The sequence below is a fragment of the Sebastes fasciatus genome, chromosome 9 (assembly GCF_043250625.1).
Source record: "Sebastes fasciatus isolate fSebFas1 chromosome 9, fSebFas1.pri, whole genome shotgun sequence".
In the NCBI taxonomy this organism is placed as follows: domain Eukaryota; kingdom Metazoa; phylum Chordata; class Actinopteri; order Perciformes; family Sebastidae; genus Sebastes; species Sebastes fasciatus.
This window is the reverse complement of record NC_133803.1, coordinates 27,959,691-27,984,709: the sequence shown is the minus strand read 5'-3', so window position 1 is coordinate 27,984,709 and position 25,019 is coordinate 27,959,691. Positions and strand designations below refer to the sequence as shown.

Here is a 25,019-nt window from a genome sequence, read left to right as displayed (position 1 = left end):
AAGTAGGGGTGTAAGAAAATATATAGAGTATTGCAATATTATGTTATGTGATACCGTATTGATTCTCAAAAACACTATCGTTTTTAATTAATAGTTCACATGCAGAGTTTAACTCAGTCAATACTTTATTTCCTTTGCAAAGAGATGTACCCTCTCAAAGTAGTGCTATGATGTTACAGGGACTGTGATAAATGCAAATGCAGATCCCATTGTTCTAATTGCATTTTACACCGTGTCCTAACTGGATGCGACGCGAGCGAGCATCAGCGTCAAAATCAGCTTGATTACATTGTTTTCTATTGAAGCTTCCTAATAAACGCTGGCTGTGACTGTCTGGCAACGAGAGATGCAACGCAACGCTTTGAGCTGAACTTCTGTCGCACGCCCTGTTCATAGTTTTTCCTGTCAGTCGCATTGAGAGCGCCGCAACACGGACGAGGAATGGCAATTAGTTTAAAATGAGCCGTCAGTGCCGCCAACAGCGGGAGAAAACCGGGTCAGTTGTCCTGGATGTAGATGAGGATATTAACTTGATTATTGCCACTTTGAGCACAAGCATTGACGCTCGATTCTTGCCAATGGTTGGTATTTTTACTTGATAAATGACTTAAATGGTGAATTTACAATCAGAATTATCATTGTTTAAATTTTTTTTGTCATCCAAGTAAACCATTACTTCATTTCAGCACTAATAAACGGAAAGTTACAGGAAAATAAAGTTACAGACTGAGACAAACATTTTCATTCAAAGACATTTTTAGGTATTGGGCATACAAATCTAAGCATAATTTTCATTATTTCATTGGCCTGTCAGAATGACAACACTGGAAAATGTATCTGTATCTCCTGTACATAGACCATAAAATGTTTTATTAACCATTTTGTTATTCTTGGGGATATGACATTGCTAACAAGTCATTTGCAGCCTGCAGATAAACCAGATCTAGATATGCAGTATAAGAAAATCCCAGAGATAGTTTCAGGGACTGACTGTATGTATATTCACAGCAGAAAACACATTTATGTTGACCCCAAGGTTAACTCCCTGTCTGTAAACCACAGTGAGTGGAAGGAAGCGATTAGCTCCAGCTGTGGTAGAGCAGAGGTCAGGAACACTGTCAGAATGTGACCCGAGAACAAGACAACCAGTGCTGCTGTCCTGTTGTCACATTTTCTTTGTCTTCTATGTGTGGAAACTGTGCCACAATCCTGAGACGTAGCTGACAATGAATTTCATCAAAAGGTTTATATCATAATTGTACCCCAAAAAGTTGAACACACCGCGAAGTCTACAGCCAACAGCAAACTACCACGCACGTTCTTCGCCGGTGTGAGATGAAATAACTCTCCACGACAGCAGGTCGCGGTAGTCTGTATTTATCATTCAAAAAGGGAAACCAGAGGACAGAAGAAGCGGATATACAAGCCGTTGTTATGATAAGTACATGAAATAAAGCAGCGTTTGCCGACCATTTTCACACCACTCTCACTCACCACTTAGCTTCATTCCAGATGTTGTTGTGAAAATATCTGGAATGATCAGATGACATGAAGATGAAAAATGAGAAGAGCCTTTTGTGTTTTTCCTCTTGACTTTACTCGTTGGCTCACTTTCCTCACATCCGTTTCTCTTCGCGTGCACTGATTTGTTTAAGCTGAACCGCCAATCAGAGTGATTTCTCTCACCGACGGGCGCCGTCGCCGATTCAACATGCTGAATCAGCCAAAAGACCTCCGACACGGGCAGACTAGAGCTGACGGTGCGGGAAACACCGAAAAAACTAGGCTGACGGACGCTCACTGACGACCCAAAACTGTCCGACGGCCGACCGTCGGCTTGGTGTGTCGGGGCCTTTAAACCCCCCATGCCACCGGGGCGCCTCAACACAATAACCAATTTGATAAAAGTGTGCCATGTTCAGAAGAACCACCATACAAGAACCACTCTCTTCATCCTGTCTCAACAATTCCGAAAGAAAACCTACAGCCCTGACAGAAATGGTCTGTAGATGTAGACCGGACTGCGTTCCACTCAGTACCTTCCGGAGCAAAAGCTGTATTCTATATTGTGTGCACATTTTCTATTCAGTATCCCTTCTTCAGTTATGCAATACCCCACCAATGCCCTGAATGAAACATTGATATTCAGATGACATTCATCCAACAGATGACTTTTAAAAGGCTACGCAGCAGTCTATACAGTAGCACACAGAGCTGTGACCGCTGCGGGCATCAACACACATGTACCGCCATGGGGAGTGGTGATGTGTTGGGGGGGTTAAAGGGGTGGCAGGACAGGGCTGGAGGGGGGGGGGGTGCTGAGGACGTCTAAGTGCGGCATACAGGCAGCTGTCAGGCCCATTAAGCAGTGCGGCCCACTGGTAGGCCCTCGGTAATTAGTGTTGGGTAAACTCATTTATGGCCCAAATGGGTCGGGTGGGGCCGGGACCAGTATGCGCGGTGGGCGACCCCTGACCCCGCTGACACAGGATACAATAGGGTTACGGTCACACTCGCTATCTGGACCCTATTACTCTCCATTACTCACATTACTCACCCCTCACTGGGTCGTGGCGCTGGCAGAGGCAGGACAGAGGACACCAGCCATACAATGAAAGTGCGACTCCCCCCTCGTCTCCCCCAGCTCTCTCACCCCGCTGAAGGGCCAACCAGGCCTGATCTGGGGTCAGAGCTTGCACTGATATTATAGCTGCTAAGGTCAGAGCCTCTCTCGCCTAATGTGGGGCAAGTGTCCCCCCTAAACACACACAAATGCACACACACACAGTCATATCTCTGACCAAACAGAGTCCCGATCTGCGCCTCCCCCACTCCCTCCTCCCCCCCCTCACTCCTCCTCTCATCATTAGCAGCATGCTGGGCCTCTGCTGCCGTTTGGGTAACCCCATCAGCTGGCTGTATTATCTAAGGGCCTGTGTGGCAGGGTCACACAAACTAACCGAGTCCTCAGTGGGAACCCAGACACACACACAAACACACACACACACACAAGCACAAATCACAGATATGAAGAGAGTGAGACACATCTACACACACGTTCACAACTCTGTCATGCATGCAAACACACACTCATTCATCAACACACACACACACATACAAAGTGTGAGAGCCCCTGCTGGGAGTTGAGTCCAACAGTACCAACATTGTTAGCGCCAAATCAGCACGCTGACCGCACACGGAGCACCACGCTTTCCCAAGACTGCTGTCCAGACTGTCACAACTCACTGATCCCGGCTCAGTACACACCAACAACATGGAACCCCTCCATACATGTATTCATCCACAAACGTGTAGACGAGTTTAAACTGCTACTGAAACATGACTCTGGTAGGGCTGACTCGAATGCTTCGAAGCTGAAACCAAAAAAACTGAATAACATAAAATAAATAATTTATATCATCAATGATGAGTCAATTAATTTGTGTGCAATTTGTATGCACTCGATGGCCCCTGATGATGCATGATATTAAGTGCTGTAGAGAGGGCTGAGATGTAGCCAACTTTAAGGTCATGGTTTCTTCAGTTGTGTGATAAGCAAACAAATCATCCATCCACCTTCACAACTATCCTGCACAAGGACCTGCAGCCCGTCTCGTCTCACACTGGCTCACTCTGCAAAGTGTCAAATTGCTCAATGAGTGTGACCAACAGCCCAAAACCCAATGAGATTTACTTTACAATGACTTAACAAGCCTGAACCGGCAAATGTTTGGCTTTTTTGCCTGATGCATGATAAATGACAATTAATCAAAATACATTTTTGTTGAGGGATGGATTAGTCAATCAAACTGATGGACTAATTGTGTCAATTTGAGATGAAATCCTGTTCAAGAGAAAGAAAAGAAAGAAGGAAACCTATTCAAGCTGTCAGAGATTTATCGTGTGGACGTGGCCCTAACTGTGATGATGAATTTCACTTTGAGCCTGATGTGTAGCTGTACAATTGGTGCTCTTTTTATGAGTATATGTCATATTTGCCAAATGTAAAAGCTTACCTCAATAGCACAACATTTTAAAAGTTTGGGATTTTAATAACCACTAAGTAGGGCTGTCAAAAAATTTTTGATTCATTTGCAATTCATCTTGATTAACTATGGACAATCATGCGATTGATCACGATTAAATATTTGAATCGGTTGACAGCCCTACAACTAACGCATCGTTAGTTGCATCGTAATGCAGCTAACGATTATTTTCATTGTTGATTCTCAAAGCCCAAGACGACGTCCTCAAATGTCTTGTTTTGTCCACAACTCAAAGATATTCAGTTTGCTGTCATAGAGGAGTAAAGAAACCAGGAAATATTCACATTTACGAAGCTGGAATCAGAGAATTTGTACTTTTTTGCTAAAGAAAATACTCAAACCGATTGATCGATTATATAAACAGTTGGCGATTTTTTATAATAGTTGACAATTAATTGATCAATCGATTGATCGTTGCAGCTCTAGATTATAATGTGTGCAGCCCGGCTGTGATGGCGCTCGTGACCCTGAGTGACAAATGATTTAAATTCTTTCATAAAGGCCGTCTTGACTTTTGTTGGAATTAGGGAATTCCAAACAAGTCTTCTATTAAGAGGACATAATACAAACACAAAAAAAAGTAAGTCATTATTTATCTCAGCCTCTGCCCCGAGGACCAATTACACATGAATGCAAGAGAACAGCCCACATCCCCGCTCTGGGAATGTGGAGGCATTTTGGCTATGGACTCCAGGGGCGGTTTAGCTTTGCCCCGTCACCCCCCAACCCCCCCGAACCTCCACCTCCCGTCAGAAAGAGGGTTGTTAATTTGTTGCGCTTGACCCCGGGCTTTGTGCCTGACGTGTATCTAGTTTGTAAAAAGTGCTTTTATCTGCTTTCTAAATATGTCTGAGCTCAAAGGGTTATGATGCTTTTATATCGGTCAGGGAGGGAGACAATGGCCAAAGGGTACAAGTGCTGACCCCCGCTGACACACACACACACACACACACTAACACACACACACTAACACACACACACACTTGCTTCTTTCACTCCCAGCCTCCTCTCCCTTGCTCCCCGTAGCCCTTTCTTACACACCGATATGCATGGGCAAACATATGCATGCACACAAACATGCACTTTCTCTCACAAATTCACACTGTTATGCATGGACACACACACACACACACACACACACACACACACACACACACACACACACACACACCCACACACACATATGCCTGGACCCTGTTGTCCCATCCCCACCCCCCTGTGGCCCTTTTGGCTTCTGTTTGTGTCTCCTGTGTGTAGGGTCACCAGGACATTCCTCAGCCGGCCCCTCGGCTCTGTTCACCCGGCTGGAACAGACTGGGACACCAGCACAACCGTCCACACCGTCCACACACACCAGACACAACAACACGCTAACGTTAGCTGGCTGTAAAAAATACAATCAATCTCTTAAAGCAAGAGAATAATGTCACGCGTCACCTTTCGGTGAACGGCGGTCACTGTTGAACAGGTACTGTAAATGACTGTATTTACACATATCTTCATTTGATTTTTTGACGAGTCATGAATGAATTACAGATGTCTGTAATGTCAGTTTATCTGACTAATTCGTGATAAAAACGGCTTGATGATATTAGATCATTATCATTCGGACTGGTCACATTGTAATCATCATGACTTCAGAATATAATCATGGAGCCATTACATTTTTTAAATTATGATTTATTTAGTTTCATCTCAAGAGTTTTTAATAAAAAACTCAGTGTTCATTTCATATTGCAATCAAAGAAAACAAAGCAAGGGTATTTGTTTTTGCATTTTTGAAGATGTAACCTGTAAATATTTGTTATTTTACTTGATTATATGAAATGACAATGAATCAATTATTTATCTCTTGGAAACACCCTTCTCTCAATGTGGCTACTGCAGTCCACTTTTGAGATATATATATATATATATATATAAGGGCTGTCAATCGATTAAAATATTTAATCGGAAATTAATCGCAGATTATTTTAGCTGTTCAAAATGCACCTTAAAGGGAGATTTGTCTAGTATTTAATACTCTTATCAACATGGGAGTGGACAAATATGCTTGCTTTATGAAAATGTATGTATATATTTATTATTGGAAATCAATTAACAACACAAAACAATGACAACTATTGTCCAGAAATCAAATATGATATATATACACACAAACAAACATACACAAACATCCATTTGTTTTAAGTTCTGATGCCCATGTCTATAATGACTCATAAAAATACTTTTAATGCATTACAATCTGCTTATAGCACTGAATAATTATAGTTATAAGCACTCATAAATATTCATAATGCTTTATAAAAACAATCATAACACACTATAAAGCATTTTATAATGATTTATAAGTTCAATTGTCATAATACTTCATAACTGCTGGTCACTCACTGACATTTTTGTTTGCAAGGATCATAGTGTATTAGAATTCCCATAGTTGTAATGCATTATAATATTTTTCATAATGCATTATAATTACTGTAATAATGCGATTAATGCGAAATTATAATGTTATTATAATTTACTTTAAGTGTTCGTTGTTTGCGTTAAGTAAAATAAAAATTTATTTTACAAAGTTTTGTGTGTTTTTTTTAATTTTTTTTTACTTTACTTAAAGCAAACTATGACCACTTAGAGTAATTTATAATCACATTATGATGCCATATAACAGTGATTATGATGCATTATAAAAGATTAAAATGTATTACAACTATGGGAATTATAATATACTATGATCCTTGCAAAACAAAAGTCAGTGAGTGACCAGCAGTTATGAAGTATTATGATACGTGACATTATAAGTCATTATTAAATTATTTATAATGTGTTATGATTATTGTTATAAAGCATTTTGAATATAATAATAGCATTCTGAGTGCTAGTAACTATGACTATACAGTGCTATAAGCAGATTATAACATTATAAGTATGTTCTTAATGCATTATGGGCGTCATAGAAAGTGTTACCACTCATGCTTCCCTTTTGCCAGTCTGAAGATCATTGTACGATGTACGATTGATTATGGTGTTATTCCACCTTAAAGCCTCTTGACTCTGTGTATCGCAGGTCTGTCTTGAAAAAGGATCATTAAGCCAATGAGAAATAAATAAATGATTCATCCTATGTCCTTAACTATATGACGGATTCATGGATACTTTGATTGATTGATGGATTAATGTTTACTAATTACTTAGAAATGACCCAAGGCCTTCATCAGGAGGAAACACACTTCAGTGCACTGAGCTACGTCCCTGTGAAGACCAGAGCACAGCAAAACTATTTGGACTTCTTTTGAACAAGCAGCTCAATGAATGGATGCCTTAGAAGGATTTGTTTCGAAACAAATGAGAATACCAAAGCGAGTTAAAGTCACAATCATTTGGTGACATTTTGGTGCGAGTCAGTCAAAGGAGGGTCTCTGTGACAAGTGTCTGTATGGTCGGGGTCAGCGAGGAGCGCGACTGACAACTTTTATATTGGGATCCACTAGAAGCAGAGCTTCAGTGATCACAGAGCTTTCTCCTGCTCAAAATGTGGTGGGAGTGACGCTCATTAGGATTATGTGCTGTATGAATAACACTGCCGCCAGTACACAGCGCACACTCCCACGCTGTTAGGGCTCCACGCTGCCTGGATCACTACACACATATATACTTTAACACTCCTTCTTCTTAATAATTCATCATTTAAATCCTGGCTAACTAAATATATTAAACAACTGGAAGAAAACTATGAATAAATTCCATAGAAAAGATAATATGACCGGCTCCTTTAACTCAACGTCCTCAAACTTTTATTTGTATAAACCTGCAAACCTACATTCACTAAAGAACTGAAACAATTAGTTTATTACACAATTAGTTTGGAAATTTATCTACAACAAATCAGATAATTCAATAAGAGATCATTGTTGGTCTGAAGAAGCTGCTTTGGGCTCTGAGAAATTGTAATAATAACAACAAGATAAATGAATGTATTATTATTTTACAATCTCAATCAACAATTCCACGTAACCTGTAATAAAATATGATAACACTTTATTTAATCCCCCCATTTAGCATTTATAAGTACTGTATAAACATGTAATATTTAGTTTATAACACACTATAAAGGAGTGTTTACTAATGTACACTATTTGTTAACAATTATAACATCTCCTTTAAAGACATTTTTACTTACTACAACTGTGTTTTTATTATATTGCCATTCATTATCTGTTAATACAGCAGCCTCCACGTTATGGTGTTATAGTTATTCTGTTAATAAACACTTCTATCTGCTACAACTACATTATAGTGTGTCTCATGTAATGCATAACAGTGGAATAGTTTGTTGCAGTGAGCATCGATTTGATTGTGTTACATATTTTTATCACATTGTTTTATATATTGAGTTTGGAAAAATATTCTTGTTGATATTGTGATTAGAGTTGTGGCTAATGATTGTTTTCATTCTCCGTTAATCTGTCCATTATTTTCATGAATAATCAATGAATCATGTAGTCCAAAATGTCTTTAAATGACCTTTAAATGTGTTGTTTTGCAGTCAAAAGCACAAAGAATTCCAATTTACAGAGATGAATAGAAAAACAAAACACAGCAAATAATAACTGATAATAAAAAAAATTGACGATTTTATCTCAAATGAGCTCGAATAATTTTGATTTCAACCGTTTCACCCTGTCTTATCTTATGAAAAAAATCTTTTAAAAATCAAACTCATCAACAGATTAATTGATGACAAGTTAGTTACAGATCTATCAAAGCTGTATTCACTTTATTGAAGAAGCAATACTGGAGAATATTATTATGCAAGTATAACTAATCTAACTCATAAGCACGATAAGTAGGATTTGTGGGTTGTGGTTCGTCTCCTCCCTAGCTAAACGAGGGTTAGGGTGTCTGCCATTTGCGAAGAGATGCATCCTCTCATTGTATGTGTCCTCTCAAAGTAGTGCTATGTTGTCGGATGTTACAGGGACTGTCATAAATGCAAATGCAGATTCCACTGTTTGGATTGCATAAAAAAGTCTAGTTTTAACTCAGATTTGATGTTGTATGTGTGCTTTTTATATTATGACAATTTTCCTAAAATTAGATTTTAAAAAAATCACTTACAATATTGCAATATATTGAATCGTAACCCCTATACCATGATGTGTATCGTAACGCCAGATTCTTGCCAATACACAGCCCTATAGTCCTGAACACAGCAAAATAAGAAAATACAGACAGAGGGGCAGGGTCTCTGCTGATACAGACACCGCCACACACTTCTAGTGGGTCATAAGTGATGATTGAAAAGGATTATTGTAATCATAATTGTGCCTTTAAAGAACATAAACAAACAGTAGGCTTTACTTAGTCATTATAGAAAGCTCAAGTTTAACTCAGCTGTTTGTAGGCATGTTATCTGTATAGTTTTGTATGACATGCTGTAATGTACAGTTAAATACAATTGAATAAATATATAGTTATTATTCTGCATGTATGACTTGTTTTGAACTTTTGGAAACAGACTTGGACAGTTGTTTGTGTTTTTATCATGTCTAACATAAGGCAGAGTGTGTCTTGCATGAAAACACTCTTCTCTGGTAAACCTGAGACCTGAGAACACCTGTATGAGGCCAGCATGTAATGAGAGGTCTTTATGTGCTGAGGTGTGTGTGTGTGTTTGTGTGTGTGTGTGTGTGTGTGTTGGAAGTTTCTCTCAGTGTGTGTTTATGTGTGTAGTATAAGTGTGGGGAGTCTGCAAGGTGTGTCTCTCTTCAAGGGAATGTCTGCCTGTAATACGTGTCTGCATGAAGCTATCTGTGTGCGTAAGGAATGTAAGGTGCGTGTGTGTGTGTGTCTGTGTGTGTGTGTGTGTGTGTGTGTGTGTGTGTGTAATGAGGGGGTTCAGAGGGAGCTGTGATTATTCTCGCCTCCTGCGGTGCGGGTCCTCTGGCTCTGTGGGCCCCAGGGAAAGCGCCCTGTATTTAGCGTGTGGGAACGCACATTCTGCCCCCTTATCGCTGCATTGTTGCAGCCTCGCTCTTTTCTTCTCTTTTTTTAACTAATTGAATTCTTGACTCCTGAGCCACAGGGACGGCTCGGGAGAGACCAAAGAGAAAGACATGAATTTCGGGCTTTTTCTTGCGGTTGAGTGGGGCAGAGCAGTGGGGGTGAAATTGGAGTGTGTGAGGTTGGGTGGCGGCGGGGGTGCAGTCAGAGAGGGACGGCTCTGGCTGGCTGGGTGGCTGCTGTGGCGTCGCCCTGTACTTTGATACTGGAGGTCAAAGGTCGTCCTCCCCCGACGGCGGTGAGAAAGTGGCGAATTGGGGACGGTTTATCCAACAATCATTTTCTCCTTTTGGAAACTTTCAAAAGCGCTTTTGGCCCCTGCAACATCTTTGTAGTTGTGCTTGAGGAATTCTAGACAAAACAAGTGTAACCCCCTCCCTGTTCTCACCTCTCTTCAGGGTAGCTTCTCCCTTCACTGGCTTCTGCCCAGCCCCCCCCTTCTCTACACTAGTGGTCAGTGTAGCGTACCCCCCCGCCACGCCAGACCCCACCCCAGCTCCAAGTCAGGATACCCGCCTAGTCTGGCAGGAAATTGGCACAGGGCAATGTGCAGACATTACTGGCTGTGCTACTTGGCATGAGTGACCATCAAAGTCAAATTAACAGACAGAAGCTGCTTTCTCATTGTGAGAAGAGTTTCAATGTTTCTTATTTCAAAGGATTGTAATTGTAAAAAAATATATATTTTCCACCCCTTATATTCTCTTTTCAGACATGGAACATGTCACATAGCCTTCAGCTATAACTATTAAAGTGATGACTTTTTGTCATACATTTTGTCATATGTCTTTTACCTAAATGTTCATTATGATACATGACACACTGGGTGCTCTATTTGGCACCTGCTGTCTGAGAGGAGCTGTGTCGAGGGTTCAGTATGCTTCAAAGGAACTACTTTGTAGCCTAAAAACAAATATTTAATAGGGCTGTCCCCAATACCATTTTTCTTCGGTGAGAAATATTTGAAGGCATTCGAAGCTTCGTGGAGCAGCACGGCAGGCTGACATGTTCTTCTGTCTCTATTACCCTCGTTTCAGTGCCGCTGCTGCACTACTGTACACACACACACACCTCTACACGCCACAAACAGCGATATCCATCTGAGAATAACTAATAATAATTTGTGTTGAATATGAATAATGAATAATGTTGTGGGATTATTCCTTATTTCATGGACTTTTGGGGGATTTATACATTATTAATACATACTTACATATAAAAAACAAAACATTTTAATAGTGATTTGGCAACAGTTGATGCTTCGAAGCATTTGGGTCAGCTCTAATATTTACTAAGGATTCTCAGCCCATTTTTTGGTACGAAACAGACTAATTGGGTTTCTCCTTATTTACTAAAGGAGTTTAAACGTTTTACCAAAAATCCACACATATTTTTCAAAACTCATTCAATCACTGATCTCTTTATGGAGCTAACAACTTCAGGATATTGAAATAATATTTCCTCACAATGCAGCCTTCCTCTTGAAAGATGAACACACTTGCAGTTCCAAAATGTCTCTTCAACCAGTATTAACAGTTCAGCACACAGGGTCTGAAATTAACTTTTTTTACTGTCTGCCTCTGTGGCAGGCAAGTATTTTATCAGAAATTTTATCTGCCACTTTTGAAATCTCTGCACTAAATGAAGGAATAACATTTTAGATCTGATGTCATTCAATGCTCAATATATTTTACACAAAAAAAAGGTACATTACAGTGTTCAAATTACACTGTAGCTTCTGGGGAGCCCTATTTTTTTGAGGTGGGGGGTACTGTACACAGTACTGTACTGTACACAGTGGTTATTTGCATAAAAACACAATTCTCATGATAAGAAAATTAATTATTGTATTTTATTTCGATATTTGCTTTGATTAAAAAAAATATTGGCATCAGTAGTTTTAATTATGTATTATAAGCTGCTAGTGTTTGGAAGTTAAAAAGGTCATAATTTTCTCTCTATTATCTATTTTATATTGCTGTGAAAACATCTCCATCAAACGATTGTTTTTATACAAGTTTCTCGCCAAATACTTAATTTTTCAAGATTACACTTGAACACATCAAAGTTAGAATTTACCTTCGTTCAATACTCATTTTGACAGACCTTGAACGCACCGTAAAGTAACTCAACGGAACCTCCGTTAACGTTGTAGCTCTGTTATTCAGCCAAGCAGGACTGTGTTGCCCACCGACTTCTAACTGGTAATTTCTCCTCCTGCCGATTTCAACACAGATTTGTTGTTCACAGTGTCGCATTACCTTGGAAAAAAATAGGGTGTGATCCTCAGGTTTAGTAGCACCATGCTGTTAAGGGCTTTTTTTCCTCTACGCCATGGCTCCGGTCCCAAACAAACTGAAACATGATACAGTGTGTGTATGCCGTTGCGTCACTGTGCATGCGTAACTGTCGGAAAGCATCAATACAGAGGAATCAATAGACACGGAGGCATGAGATGCCAAGGATTCAGACAACTAGCAACCGGTTCTCAACGGGAACCGATTCTCTATTTCAATCCATAGCGTTTTCCCTGTCTGCCAAAGTGGCGGGTGGCCTGACGATTTTATCCGCCACTGCCAACAATTTACCCGCATTTGGCGGGTGGCGGTTGCTAGGTGATGGGGGTACAAGTTTATGAATGAGCAAGGTTCTATATGTTCCAAGTAAACGTCATATCCAGCATACAATAAAATCTAGGGTAAGTCCCAAAACTGGAATACTAATGTTCATGTAAACATACTCTGGCTGATTGCTACTTGGCATGAAGGAAAATCCAAGCTAACATGCAAATAGCTGCCTCACTGTGGTGAGAAAAATTATACCTTTTCTTATTTCACAACACTGTAATTGTAAACAATTCATCTCCACCACTGTTATACTTAGCAGCTACTAGCAGCACCACGGATGCAGACTGTCAGGAAGAAAAAGCTAAAGAGAGATCCCAATCAAATCCAAATCTCGTGTCCACATAGAAGATAACTGTGAGCTGGACAAGCAGCCAGCCGAGCGCTGAGCGCTGAGCTCAAAGCCAGCCTTGTCCAAGAAACCTAATCAGCCGTGACTCAGTGTGAGAGCTGACCTGCCGCTACACATCTGCAGCTGCCCGGCCCACACTTCAACCTGTTGGGTCTTGTTTGAATGACAGCAGGGTCTGCAGGAAACACCTCAGTCAACTATTAGTTAACCACCTGCCCCACTTCCTATCGCCTGGACCCGTACACACCAGGTATACAGCAGGAGAGACACAGCAGAGACAAGGAGGACAGAGAGACAGGGAGGACAGAGAGAGAGGTATGCACAAGCAGGAGACTCATCACGAATAGAATTAATCGCAAATTCGCAAATTCAAGCTGATATCCAAATATTGGTTGAGTCTCAAATAATAGTGTAATAGCCATAATAGAATTTCAGTCCACCCCGCTAACCAATTCAAAGCATGTTTAGTCCATTATTTTTTCTTTTACATGCCAATCAAGACGAGGCACCAGGCCTGGAATTTTGTAAATTTTTTGAGGGCACAAAGACAAAATGACAGGGCAGCAAGGCCATCAAATAAAACAATGATTGAAGTCCACGGAATTAATGAATTTACCTTTAGGGTGAAGGATGATTTCATTTTGAATACGTAATATAACAAGCAGTGAAATAAATAAATAAAAAAGCTGTTTCTTTCACAAAATAATTCATTGGTATTTACAAATTACTAGGGCTGTCAAATGCATACGCCATAATAACGCGTTAACGCAAATTTGTTTTAACGCAGCTAATTTCTTTAATACATTAACACAATCGATCTTTCTGAGGTTGTATTGGGCTCAGTTTTGAAGCTAGAGTGAAGGTGTGATTGGTACCATCCATGTTATACTAGCTTGTTGCCAAGAAGGCAAATTAACGCTTTAAACTTGCGCTAAACTTTGGCAAGGAAAAACTGGCATGGCCATTTTCCAAGGACTCCCTTGACTTCTGACCTCAAGATATGTGAATGAAAATGGGTTCTATGGGTACCCACGAGTCTCCCCTTTACAGACATGCCCACTTTATGATAATCACATGCAGTTTGAGGCAAGTCAGCACACTGACACACTGACAGCTGTTGTTGCCTGTTGGGCTGCAGTTTGCCATGTTATGATTTAAGCATATTTTCTATGCTAAATGCAGTACCTGTGAGGGTTTCTGGACAATATGTGTCATTGTTTTATGTTGTTAATTGATTTCCAGCAATAAATATATACATACATTTGCATAAAGCAGCGTATTTGCCCACTCCCATGTTGATAAGAGTATTAACGACTTGACAAATGTCCCTTTAAACCACTGAAAACAATGTACAGTAGAGATTTTCCCACACAGCGACAAAACAGACAGAGGAACAGATAACAGTTTGAAAAAACGTATCTGACCCTATTTTACCCCGGTAACCTCCTTTAGTGCCTCGTCATATTTCATTTGAACCTGTCCAGTATGAGCTCCATCAGTGGGCATAGAGTCTGAGCACACAATATGGTGTGGAAAAAGAAATATGATTGAGAAAAGCAATCTGAATTGGGGGGAAAAAGCCGAGGTTCACAGCCACTGATGGGATCAATATCTTTTCCGAGGCAGCGTGGACGTGGGCGGTCGTCCTGCACTAGCCTTGGCATTTCACCGCAGTCACAGTAATCCCCACTAACAGACCTTGAGATGATATCAAGTGGAACAACAGAAACACGGGGATGGAAACCAAGGTGGGCTGAGATGTGTGTGTGCTGTGGATGGAGTAGTGTTAAGTCTATAGATTATCAGTTCTACACAAATTCATTTCTCCCCCGGTTGTTTGACGATATGATGTATGTAATCAACACCATTTGACGTGCACCGATTGATGCCTGCAGCACACACTGTACAGAAAAAATAGTGACGGTGCCATTTCATTTTAGTCATTATCAAACCCAACCATCGTCTAAAATACAGCCCAAATATACAAAGTACAGGAGGCAGACAAGGAGGTCTGAAGCCCAAAATAAGAACAGCAGTGTATCTTGCTGGTTCAGCCCAAGCAGCTAATGGAACCACCGATCTGCTGATGATGATTGATAGTTCAATAAATAGTATTGAAATTAGGGCTGTCAAAGTTAACAAGATAATAACACGTTAACGCAAATTTGTTTTAACAAACAGTTTGGGGCAAGTCATAGTCAAGTCAGCACACTGACACACTGACAGCTGTTGTTGCCTGTTGGGCTGCAGTTTGCCATGTTATGATTTGAGCATATTTTTTACGCTAAATGCAGTACCTGTGAGGGTTTCTGGACAATATTTGTCATTGTTTTGTGTTGTTAATTGATTTCCAATAATAAATATACACATACATTTGCATAAAGCAGCATATTTTCCCACTTCCATGTTGATAAGAGTACTAAATACTTGACAAATCTCCCTTTAAGGTACATTTTGAACAGATAAAAAATGTGATTATTGCGATTAATCGTGATTAACTATGGACAATCATGCGATTAATCACGATTAAATATTTTAATCGATTGACAGCCCTAATCTATATAGCTGTATACTACTAACCCTGTATGGATGTGATATGATTGCTATCATTGTTGTATGGCATGGCTAAACATCATTCAATGTGTAAAGTGAGTAATGATCAGTTCTACAGTAAACATGTATTTATTGCATCATAATATCAGAGGAGAATAATGACTATCATATCATAGAACAGCAGTTACCAGATATATTAGTGGAAGTCTACCCCTACTGTTTCAGTTCAGACCTAATGGTGTGTGGCAGCCCATTGATCTGGGCCTTCAGCCCTGGCTATACAGCAATTTCTCAACTGTTCGATATGGTTTGTTCTGTCATATCCTTTGTGATTTTTTAGCTAGGCTTGTGCTTTAACAACTGTGGTGAAAACCAGGAGGGGCGAGTTACTTGGTGCGGGGCAGAAGTTAGTTTAACAGGTTTATTATCAGTGAGTTGACACCTGGTTTCCAGAAGAATTTTAATTAACCAGGCCGTTGGTCAGTGAGAGGTAGTTTCCATTATGAGGGGGCGGCGGGCTGAGGCACGGTCTGCTATTTGAGCCAGCAAATTGGAGAATTAATGATGTGGATAATCTGCCTGTTCCTCTCAGATCAGAGAGGCCTGGATCAGACAGACGAGGCCACCGTGCATGTATGCCGATATACTGGATTTCTTATTTCCTTGTGTGCAACAGTTCGAATTTTACACTGAAAATGATTATTAATCTGCTCCTCGCTTATTTAGGATTTAAGGACTAAGCTAGGATTCAAATTAGAAACTGCGTTGTCAATTACTTTTCGAGGGAAACATATTTTCTTTACAACTTTTATCATGTAATCCCGGAGAAAATAGGTTTCACTCTAAATGTAATTGTGAATAGAGGTTTAAATCACAAGTTTCATCACGATACGATATCATATCGATTCTTCGGGCTACGATATGATATTTGCTGATATCACAAAGTCTGCTACGATACAATGTCAATTAAATTAATTTCAGGGGCCAGACAATATTATATAACCATTTAACATAATCAGTTACATTTACTGTATATATACACTCACAAAACCCAACTAAAATATGATTTGACAATTGTATTACTGGGTTCGGTAGGAAGGAGGTGCACTTGAACGGAAATAGGGACATGAGACGTGCCATGGGAATTTCAAAATAAAGGCGTATCTGAAAGGTGGTGATATGTATTGATGTTTTCACTTTGCATCGATTATATTGGATCCTTAATCATTGAATTGATATATATATATATATATTGAGGAGACGGGGCTGGAACAGAACATGACACAGCCACATCCAGTGGATTTTCGGGGATTCTTGCTCCGCCGTGTCTTACCCCTCGAATGCAGCAGTAACACAGATAGTCAGATTCACAGGCTGTGCCTCACACTGCACGCAGACTTATAGGTGCTATGGAGTTGAACAAAAGTTCACGTTACTATTTTAACATGCAGTCTTAGAGTGTATTATAACATGTGGGATAAATGATATGGTGACTTGTCTGTACAGTTGAAAGCACAGATTGCTCGTCTGTCACAAACTGCTAGGAAAATTACGGGGGTTAAAAAATACTCGTCCCTCCTAACAATCTATGAGCAGTCTATCATCAGACAATTCTACAATTTCATTTAGCAGACGCTTTTGTCCAAAGCGACGTACGTCTGAGACTTTGTACAACACAAGCACAGGCACAGAAAATTCAACTCACAGGGTTGCAGCTCTTACCCTCTGGTAGAAGATTCAGGGACTCCCAGAGCAAGCTGAACCGCCCTAACAGGTAATGTAGGATGTTGTCCATGGGGTTTGTTCAATATGCATTGTCAGAAGGTGTGTGTCTGTACAAACTGTTACATGGAAGCAATGGCTGCGTACTATGCACTACATACCCAATATGTGTACTATCGTTCAACATACTTTGGTGTGAATAAAGAGTAGTATGTATCTTTTCGGACGCACTGAACCGTAATTCACGTCGTCACTTCCTGCGAGCCTCCTTGCCAACCTTATTTGGCCAAATCGACAGTTTGTGAGAATCAAAGTCTGAATTGATTTAAAAATATATATATTACGCTTAGCAAAGTGAACTCTTATACTTACACTTAAATTGAAGCGTTATTGATGTTACAGAGCTGTCCGACAATCAATCTATCTAACAGTTGACATGAGCAGGTTTGCCAAAGATTAGGTTTGTTAGGACCCAAGAGACAACATAGGTACTTGCTGCAAAAATAGGTCCCTGACATGAATTATTTTGACCATTTTGTAACTCCATAAAAGAATACAGTTGTCTTTGAAACTGTTTTCTGAGAAGAGTTTGGTTTCAAAGCACTGTAGCAGTATAAAGCAGAGAATAAGAGTAAAAGAGCAACCTGCTTCTCCAGTCAAGTAGATCACCCAAAGATGTGATTTACTTTATTTAATCAACCAAATCCCTACTGCTAGAAAAGAAAAAAAATATATATAACAAATGAAGAGTCCTGCTATGCGGAAACCTCTAACATTAACCACTGTAATGTACTGTAATGAATCCCAAAGCTGTATACAGAGCAGGCAATTATTGAGTGTGAGCTGTGATGTTTCCACTCTGCGGCCAGATGGACAATCACCTGCCTCTCTGCTGGACTAGCAGGTGGGTGAAGTCCGGATACTGTTACAGCGCTCTGCATCTGCCTGCCTGCATGTTATCAATGCTGAGAGTGAGTGTGTGGAAGTGTGCGTTATTAAGTGTCTGGGGTGTAAACATGGCTGAGAAATCAAAGGCACCTCTAAACCACCACTACAAAGAGCTTGGTTCTGCTCCCTCAAGCCCATTTCAGTCTGTACCTTTAACATCTCACACTGGTTACACACCGACACCGAGGTGGGAACCTTTACTATTTTCTATAAATGTGTACTCTATTTCTATATCTTGGACACAGTCTTCTTATACAGTTTATAATGCATCATAGACATGGGTGTCAAAGAAAGTGTTACCGATATTGCTATGCCCTCAAGTTTTAGTAGGTTAAATGAAATACTTTATCATCCTTAATACCAAACTGAAAAACAGGAAACTGAAATCAATATGAAAGCAATATCAGCAATTGATACAGGGCTGGTTTCAATACATTAAATACAATATTTGCATTAATAGCAATTGTGACGATATAAAAAGAAATTTAATGAATAAATAAACTTTTTTTTTTGCCATATATCTTAACAGCCAAATATGTGTTACCTGCAAGAATGGCTAGTAAGTCTCATGGTAGAGGATGTTATTATGAACTATAACATCAACATTCAAAGAAAAAGAGCAGAGGTGCTATATCACACAGCAAAGCCAGCATATTTCATGACAGAGGCTACGACATCATCTAGTAACGTCATTGATAACAAGCTGAGATACGTCAGGGTCTGTCTGATTTCAGCTCAGCAGGTGACAATGTTTGATGGATCACATTGTGTGCTCGCCTTGCAGTGATTAATCAGAGCAGCATGATGCAACAATCTGAGTTGGTAAAAGTAGAAGCAAACAGTAGAGTCAGCATTCAGCAGGAGATGTATGTTTGTTTGTCCTTACCTTAATCTCAACCTAAGCTCAGCCCAAAGCCCAACCACAGACGTTAGCTCCACCAGAAACATTACTCAAAGGGGAAATAGACTTTGATACAAGACAGGTCCAACTTCAGCCTCCAGTTAGTTTGATAATCACCATCTAGACACGTGTTTAACCCAATACTGGTATCCAGTTGAAATTAGCTTAAAGTTAAATATTGATCTGCTGGGCCATGAGCTGGTGTCATATGGTAATGTCTGTGTCAATAACATCAATGACTGATTTTAAATTGTCTACACCTCTTCAGAGCGTACCACCTGTTAACTCTTGTGAGTGAGTCTGAACAAATGCTTACCTCAAAGTGGGACTAATGGCAACAGACCACACTCTGTCATACAGGGGAATGGTGTCTCTGGGGCCGCTGGAAGTCAACGTCCAAATCTAGAGAAACAAAAGTCCTCAGTTAGCACATTTAATAATGTATGCATTAACAGACATTTTAATGTTATCCATCCTTCCATCCATCCATTATCTGTAACTGCTTATCCTTTACAGGGTCAATCACAGGGCCATACTATGTTATACACATGACATATACTGCTGAATTATTACTGAAGCTTATGATGAATTCAATCTGAAGTGAAATGTAACATTTTATTGTTCTGAAAATGTGTACAGTAAATGTTTTTAGTCTTCGTCTTTGTGAAACAAATGTGGATTGTACACATCATGGCACTGTTCGTCACAACAATAAATCTGAATTACAGAGGTGTTCTCACCCTGGCTGTTCGGTCTCTAGATCCACTGATGATGAGTCCATCTTTACAGTCCAGGCAGTTGACTTCCTGGTTATGACCTGATAACTCCAGCGACATGTCACTCCTCCTGCTGTGAACCAGGATCTTGCCATCACTGACACAGACAAAGGGGAGTTATTTTCAGGACCAGTGTGATACCGTAGCTGGCCAAAATATCAGTATAGAGTATTACATCTTTACAAATTTCCCTCTAAGATACATTTTGAACAGATAAAACAAATGTGTGATTAATTTGCGATTAATAACGATTAACTATAGACAACTAATCGTGATTAAATATTTTAATCAATCGACAGCCCTACTACAAACAAATTGTCGTTGCTGCGCATTACTTGTGCCACAAGATTTTCCCAATAAACAGGTACCTGTGTATAAGTGTTAAAAACAGCAAATATAAAAGCTTTATTAACGTCTCTATAGAAGATACTAATTGTTACTTTAGTACCTCGGACTGTTACCTAATGACTAATGCAAGTTGTTTATGTCAAATAAAGTCACTAGGAAAACAAACAGAGCGTGAAGTACCCACCTTCCACCACTGACCAGGTGAGAGTCCGTCAGAACAAAGCGACAGACGTCACCCTTGTGGCCCGAGTAGATTTCATATGGGTTACGCTGGAGCCTCCTGGAGTCTTGGCGCAGACGGTACGCTCCGATATCAGCAGCCTGAGACAGAAACAGTACGTCCCCATCCAGCTGCAACCATGGCAACAGTCTGAAGACAAGATACACGATTTAAGAGAAGTGTAAGTGATGTAAGTGAAATGATGAGAGTGAAGCTAACATGAATGACAAGTCACCATGATAGAATCCAGTAAAAGATGAAGAATACGTTATGTTTGTTGAAGGAATAACAAACATTTGGGGACACATGAGAGTTAGATAAGAAGATGGATATCAATCTCATGCCTGTGTGTTAAGTATGGAGCCAGAGTCAAGACATGGTTGATCTGGCTTTATATAAAGACTGGAAGCAGGGCGAATGGCCCCAGATGACTTATCATACTGTAAAACACATCTTGTACAGTATATAAGCTCTGAATTTTCATTTTATACATATTCCACTTCTCATACATTAAGGCCCTGACACACCAGGCTGACAGTCGGCTGTCGGACAGTTTTGGGCTGTTGGTTCAGCTTAAACGTATCAGTGCACAAGAGGAGAAACAGAAGTGAGGAAAGCAAGCCAACGAGTCAGTCTACGAGCCAAGAGGAAAAACACAAAAGACTCTTCTCATTTTACATCTTCAGCTCATCTGATTATTCTGATAATTAACGACATGGCCATCTGGAGTTAAGCTCAGTGGTGAGTGAGAGTAGTGTGAAAATGGTCGGGTAGCGCTGCTTTATTTTATGTACGTATCATAACAACGGCTTGTATATCCGCCATCCTGGGTCTTCTGGTTTCCCTTTTTGAATGATGAATACAGACTACTGCCACCTGCTGGTGTGGAGAGTTTTTTCCTCTCTCGCAGGTGCAGAACGTACGTACTAGTTGGCCGTCGGCTGTAGTCTTTGCGGTGTGTTCAAGTGCAAGTTTTTGGCCAAGACACAGGCAGCCTTCATCGCTGCTAGTTCTCTGATGTCAATTTGGTTTGTCCGGGCCTTTTACATTACATATTGTCTAGGTGATATGGAGTAAAAAAAAAAAAAAAGGACAAGCATTTCAGCCTTTAAACAGCGTGTAGGCAAAATACTCACTTTGTTTTCCATTTGAGAGGAACTGCCTTTTTGCAGACCCCATCATACCAGTTTTGAGCGACCTTCACTCTCCCCTTCAGTGGGATGGAGGGATATCTGCAATGACAGTGACAGTTAAACATTCCTGCGGTTTGACCACTGTGGATTTTCCATTCACAGAACACACAGCACAAGATGCACATAATGGGATTTACCACATCAGACATATGCACTAAATGCACACTCAACATAACTGATGACTACCTCTGTGCACTCTGGCTCTGTCCACCAATACAACAATTCTGGGAAGAAGTAACTACCAGATTATCCCTATTCCCTGGCAGTAGCATTCATTTAGCTTTTTGAAAAGTGCCATTACACTATCACCTGCATCTGAGAGGCAGCCAGAGTGTGAGCCTGCCTCAGCCACTGGAGGAAAAGCCTGAGGGATGACACTGGGATGTCAGTGTGGCTCTGGACCAGTCAGTCAGGTCGGGCTGTGCGTCAGTCACATCCACACATTAATTATAGTGTATAGATGATTGCTTTGCCCCAGACAAGCTGTTCAGTTCTCTTTAAGAATAGTAATTAGATAGCAGTTTTGGGCCATCCTTTCTGTTGGTTATGAAAACACAATATCATAATGGAGTACTACAGGCATGACGTATTTTGTAGGCCAACCAGGAGGTTAGCATCGCCCTGGTTCCCTCGACAAAAAGCCAATGGGATTTTTCCATTGGGTTTTGGATTATTGCAGAAAATAAACTCTGTGACAAACAAATGTTTTTGATACTTGCATGTTTTATTCAGCAAGATAATATTCACAAATGAACACAGCTTCTATGATTCTTTAAGTTTAAATGTAATATCAAGAAGTAAAAAGTTAACGTTAGGCTATAAACAAACTACACCACGGTCACATGAGCATGAGTATACACAACGAGGCTGTAAATGCAGACGAGCCGGCGTGATGACGTTTAGTAGTCTCATTTAACCACTTTTTAGCAACCGCCGTTTTTAAGACATGTAAAAGCAAAAAACCCATTGATTTCCAGGCGAGGGAACCAGAAGTGCTATGATACCAACTCATTTACGGGTCTTAGGAGTCATACCTGTAGCACTCTATATCTCTCTTCGGTTGGCTATCTCATTAAGGTATAAAACTGTAATATACTGTACGACTAAAGCAAAATACCCCAAGACAAGATAAGGACCTTAGAGTGGACTTAGGCTGACTTTATTACCTGATTGACGCTTTGGCAATATTGTTCACCTGACAGTAATGCCAATAAAGCAAATTGGATTGAATTGACTGGTGAGCCCCAGTGGCCCTGCAGCCACCACAACATATCCAGACTGCCTGCAGCAAAACTCACACAGGTTTAGCACAAACTACAGTGTAAACCCATTGATGCTATGAATGTAGTCAGCCCTGAATCCATACACAGGAAGGTAAACTGACTACTAGCCAACATTATGTAGTAAAGTATAGTATATGTGGCCAAAGAGACGTTTAATAAACACTGTCACTGCACCAGTTCAGGCTAATGCTGAGCTACTGAGGTTTGTCATGCCACTGCGTGACGTAACTTGATGTTAATGTCCGCTGATTTTGTCTTTAGTGTAAGGCAAAGTATATATATATATATATATATATATGTGTGTGTATATGTATGTATATGTGTATGTTAACGCAAAACGGGCTGCTGGCGGACAAAAGAGGCGCTACAAGGACTACACTAAAGACCTCCTCAAGCGCTGCAACATAAACCCCACCCATCTGGAACATCTGGCACTTGATAGGTCAGCCTGGCAGGTCACCTGTGCCAGAGCAACCGAACAAATACACCACACCACCCAACAGAGGAGGACCGAAAGGCGTGCCCAACGACACCAGCGGGCAGCCGGCATTACAACAACATCTGGGCTCCCTTGCCCCATCTGCGGGCGAGTGTGTGGCTCACGCATCGGCCTCCACAGCCACATGAAGTGGCACCAGCGCCAACGACGCTGAACCCCCTCCCCTACCCCCCAACCCCCTGGAGCAATCGTCATCATCGGACACGATGGACAGCTAAGAAGGTAAGAAGAAGATATGTGTATGTATGTGTGTGTGTGTGTGTATGTGTATGTATGTATATATATATATTGCAGGTGGTATTGTTAACTGACACCTGATATTTTCAGATGGAATTTCATTCATTCATTCATTCATTCATTCTCACTGTACAATATCATTTCCCACTTGTGCAATTTTGTTAATAGTCTGTTTATTGTCAATACTGTATATACTGCTCCTATTTTTATACTTCCTTTTATTTAAATGGTTCATATTTTGTTACACTTTGTTTAGCTCTTTTTTACTGTGCTAGCTGATGCATCTTGTTTTTTGCACTATCCTCTTTGCTGCTGTACACTGCACATTTCCCCACTGTGGGACTAACAAAGGAATATCTGCAGCAACATATTCAGACTGCCTGCAGCCAAAACTCAGACAGGTTTAGCACAAACTACAGTGTAAACCCATTGCTGCTATAGGTGTAGTGAGCCCTGAATCCATGCACAGGAAGGTAAACTGACTACTAGCCAACATTATGTAGTATAGTATAGTACATGTGACCAAAGAGACCTTTAGTAAACACTGTCACACTGCACCAGTTGAGGCTGATGCTAATGCTAATGATGCTCATGAGTTTATCTTACATGTCAGTCCCATTCCGAGTGATTCCAGTGTTTAGAAACTCTTTGGCAATCTTCCTCCACACAGCATCCCGGTTCACAAAGTGGTAGATGGTTTTACAGACTTGAGAGAGGCGACTGAGAGACTTGTAGTCCACATAAGACAGGATGTGATAGAGGACATCTTCTGGTAGCTGTGAGAGCAGCATGCTAGCAGCAGCAGCACTGCTTTGTTGTTGTTGTTGTTGTTGTCTCCTCTCTCTCTCTCTGTCCGGCTCTAGGCTGTGTGTTGTTGCCTCCACACACGGTGCTACTTTCTAAAACCGGTGAACAAACACGGTGAACGAACTGTCTCATGTTTAGAGAGCAGCAGGACTATAGTGGTGGAGGTGAGCAGGAGAGACCAAACAGGAAGCCATGCCAGCAGTGAACTGACAGCTGATGATGACGACAGCGCTACGTAACCCGACGTGATGACGTCTCTCTGTGCGTCACTGGATGTGTCAGATTTTTGTCTCTCCAAATACTATTCTGCACCTTGTGTTGTTATATGAATGCATAGATAGTGCTTCCATGATTTGAAATAAATGAGTTTGTTTATTTGATTCCTACTTTATTATGTACCTACCTTGCATTATTTCCGTATTGTAATGTGACAATGCCTTTACCTTT

General features: G+C 40.5%; 1 protein-coding gene across 1 annotated transcript in view; it reads right to left on the bottom strand.

Annotated features, from left to right (window-relative positions):
- fbxw4 (F-box and WD repeat domain containing 4) overlaps window positions 1-24,793 on the bottom strand; it is a 39,781-nt gene extending 14,988 nt beyond the window's left edge. Inside the window, exons 1-5 of the mRNA XM_074647034.1 lie at window positions 24,372-24,793; window positions 21,690-21,785; window positions 20,518-20,703; window positions 19,950-20,082; window positions 19,526-19,611 (exon numbers count right to left, since the gene is read on the bottom strand). Coding sequence (XP_074503135.1) covers window positions 19,526-19,611; window positions 19,950-20,082; window positions 20,518-20,703; window positions 21,690-21,785; window positions 24,372-24,556 — 686 coding nt within the window. The 5' untranslated portion in view covers window positions 24,557-24,793. The remainder of the gene's footprint in view (window positions 1-19,525; window positions 19,612-19,949; window positions 20,083-20,517; window positions 20,704-21,689; window positions 21,786-24,371) is intronic.
- Window positions 24,794-25,019: the final 226 nt, after the last annotated feature.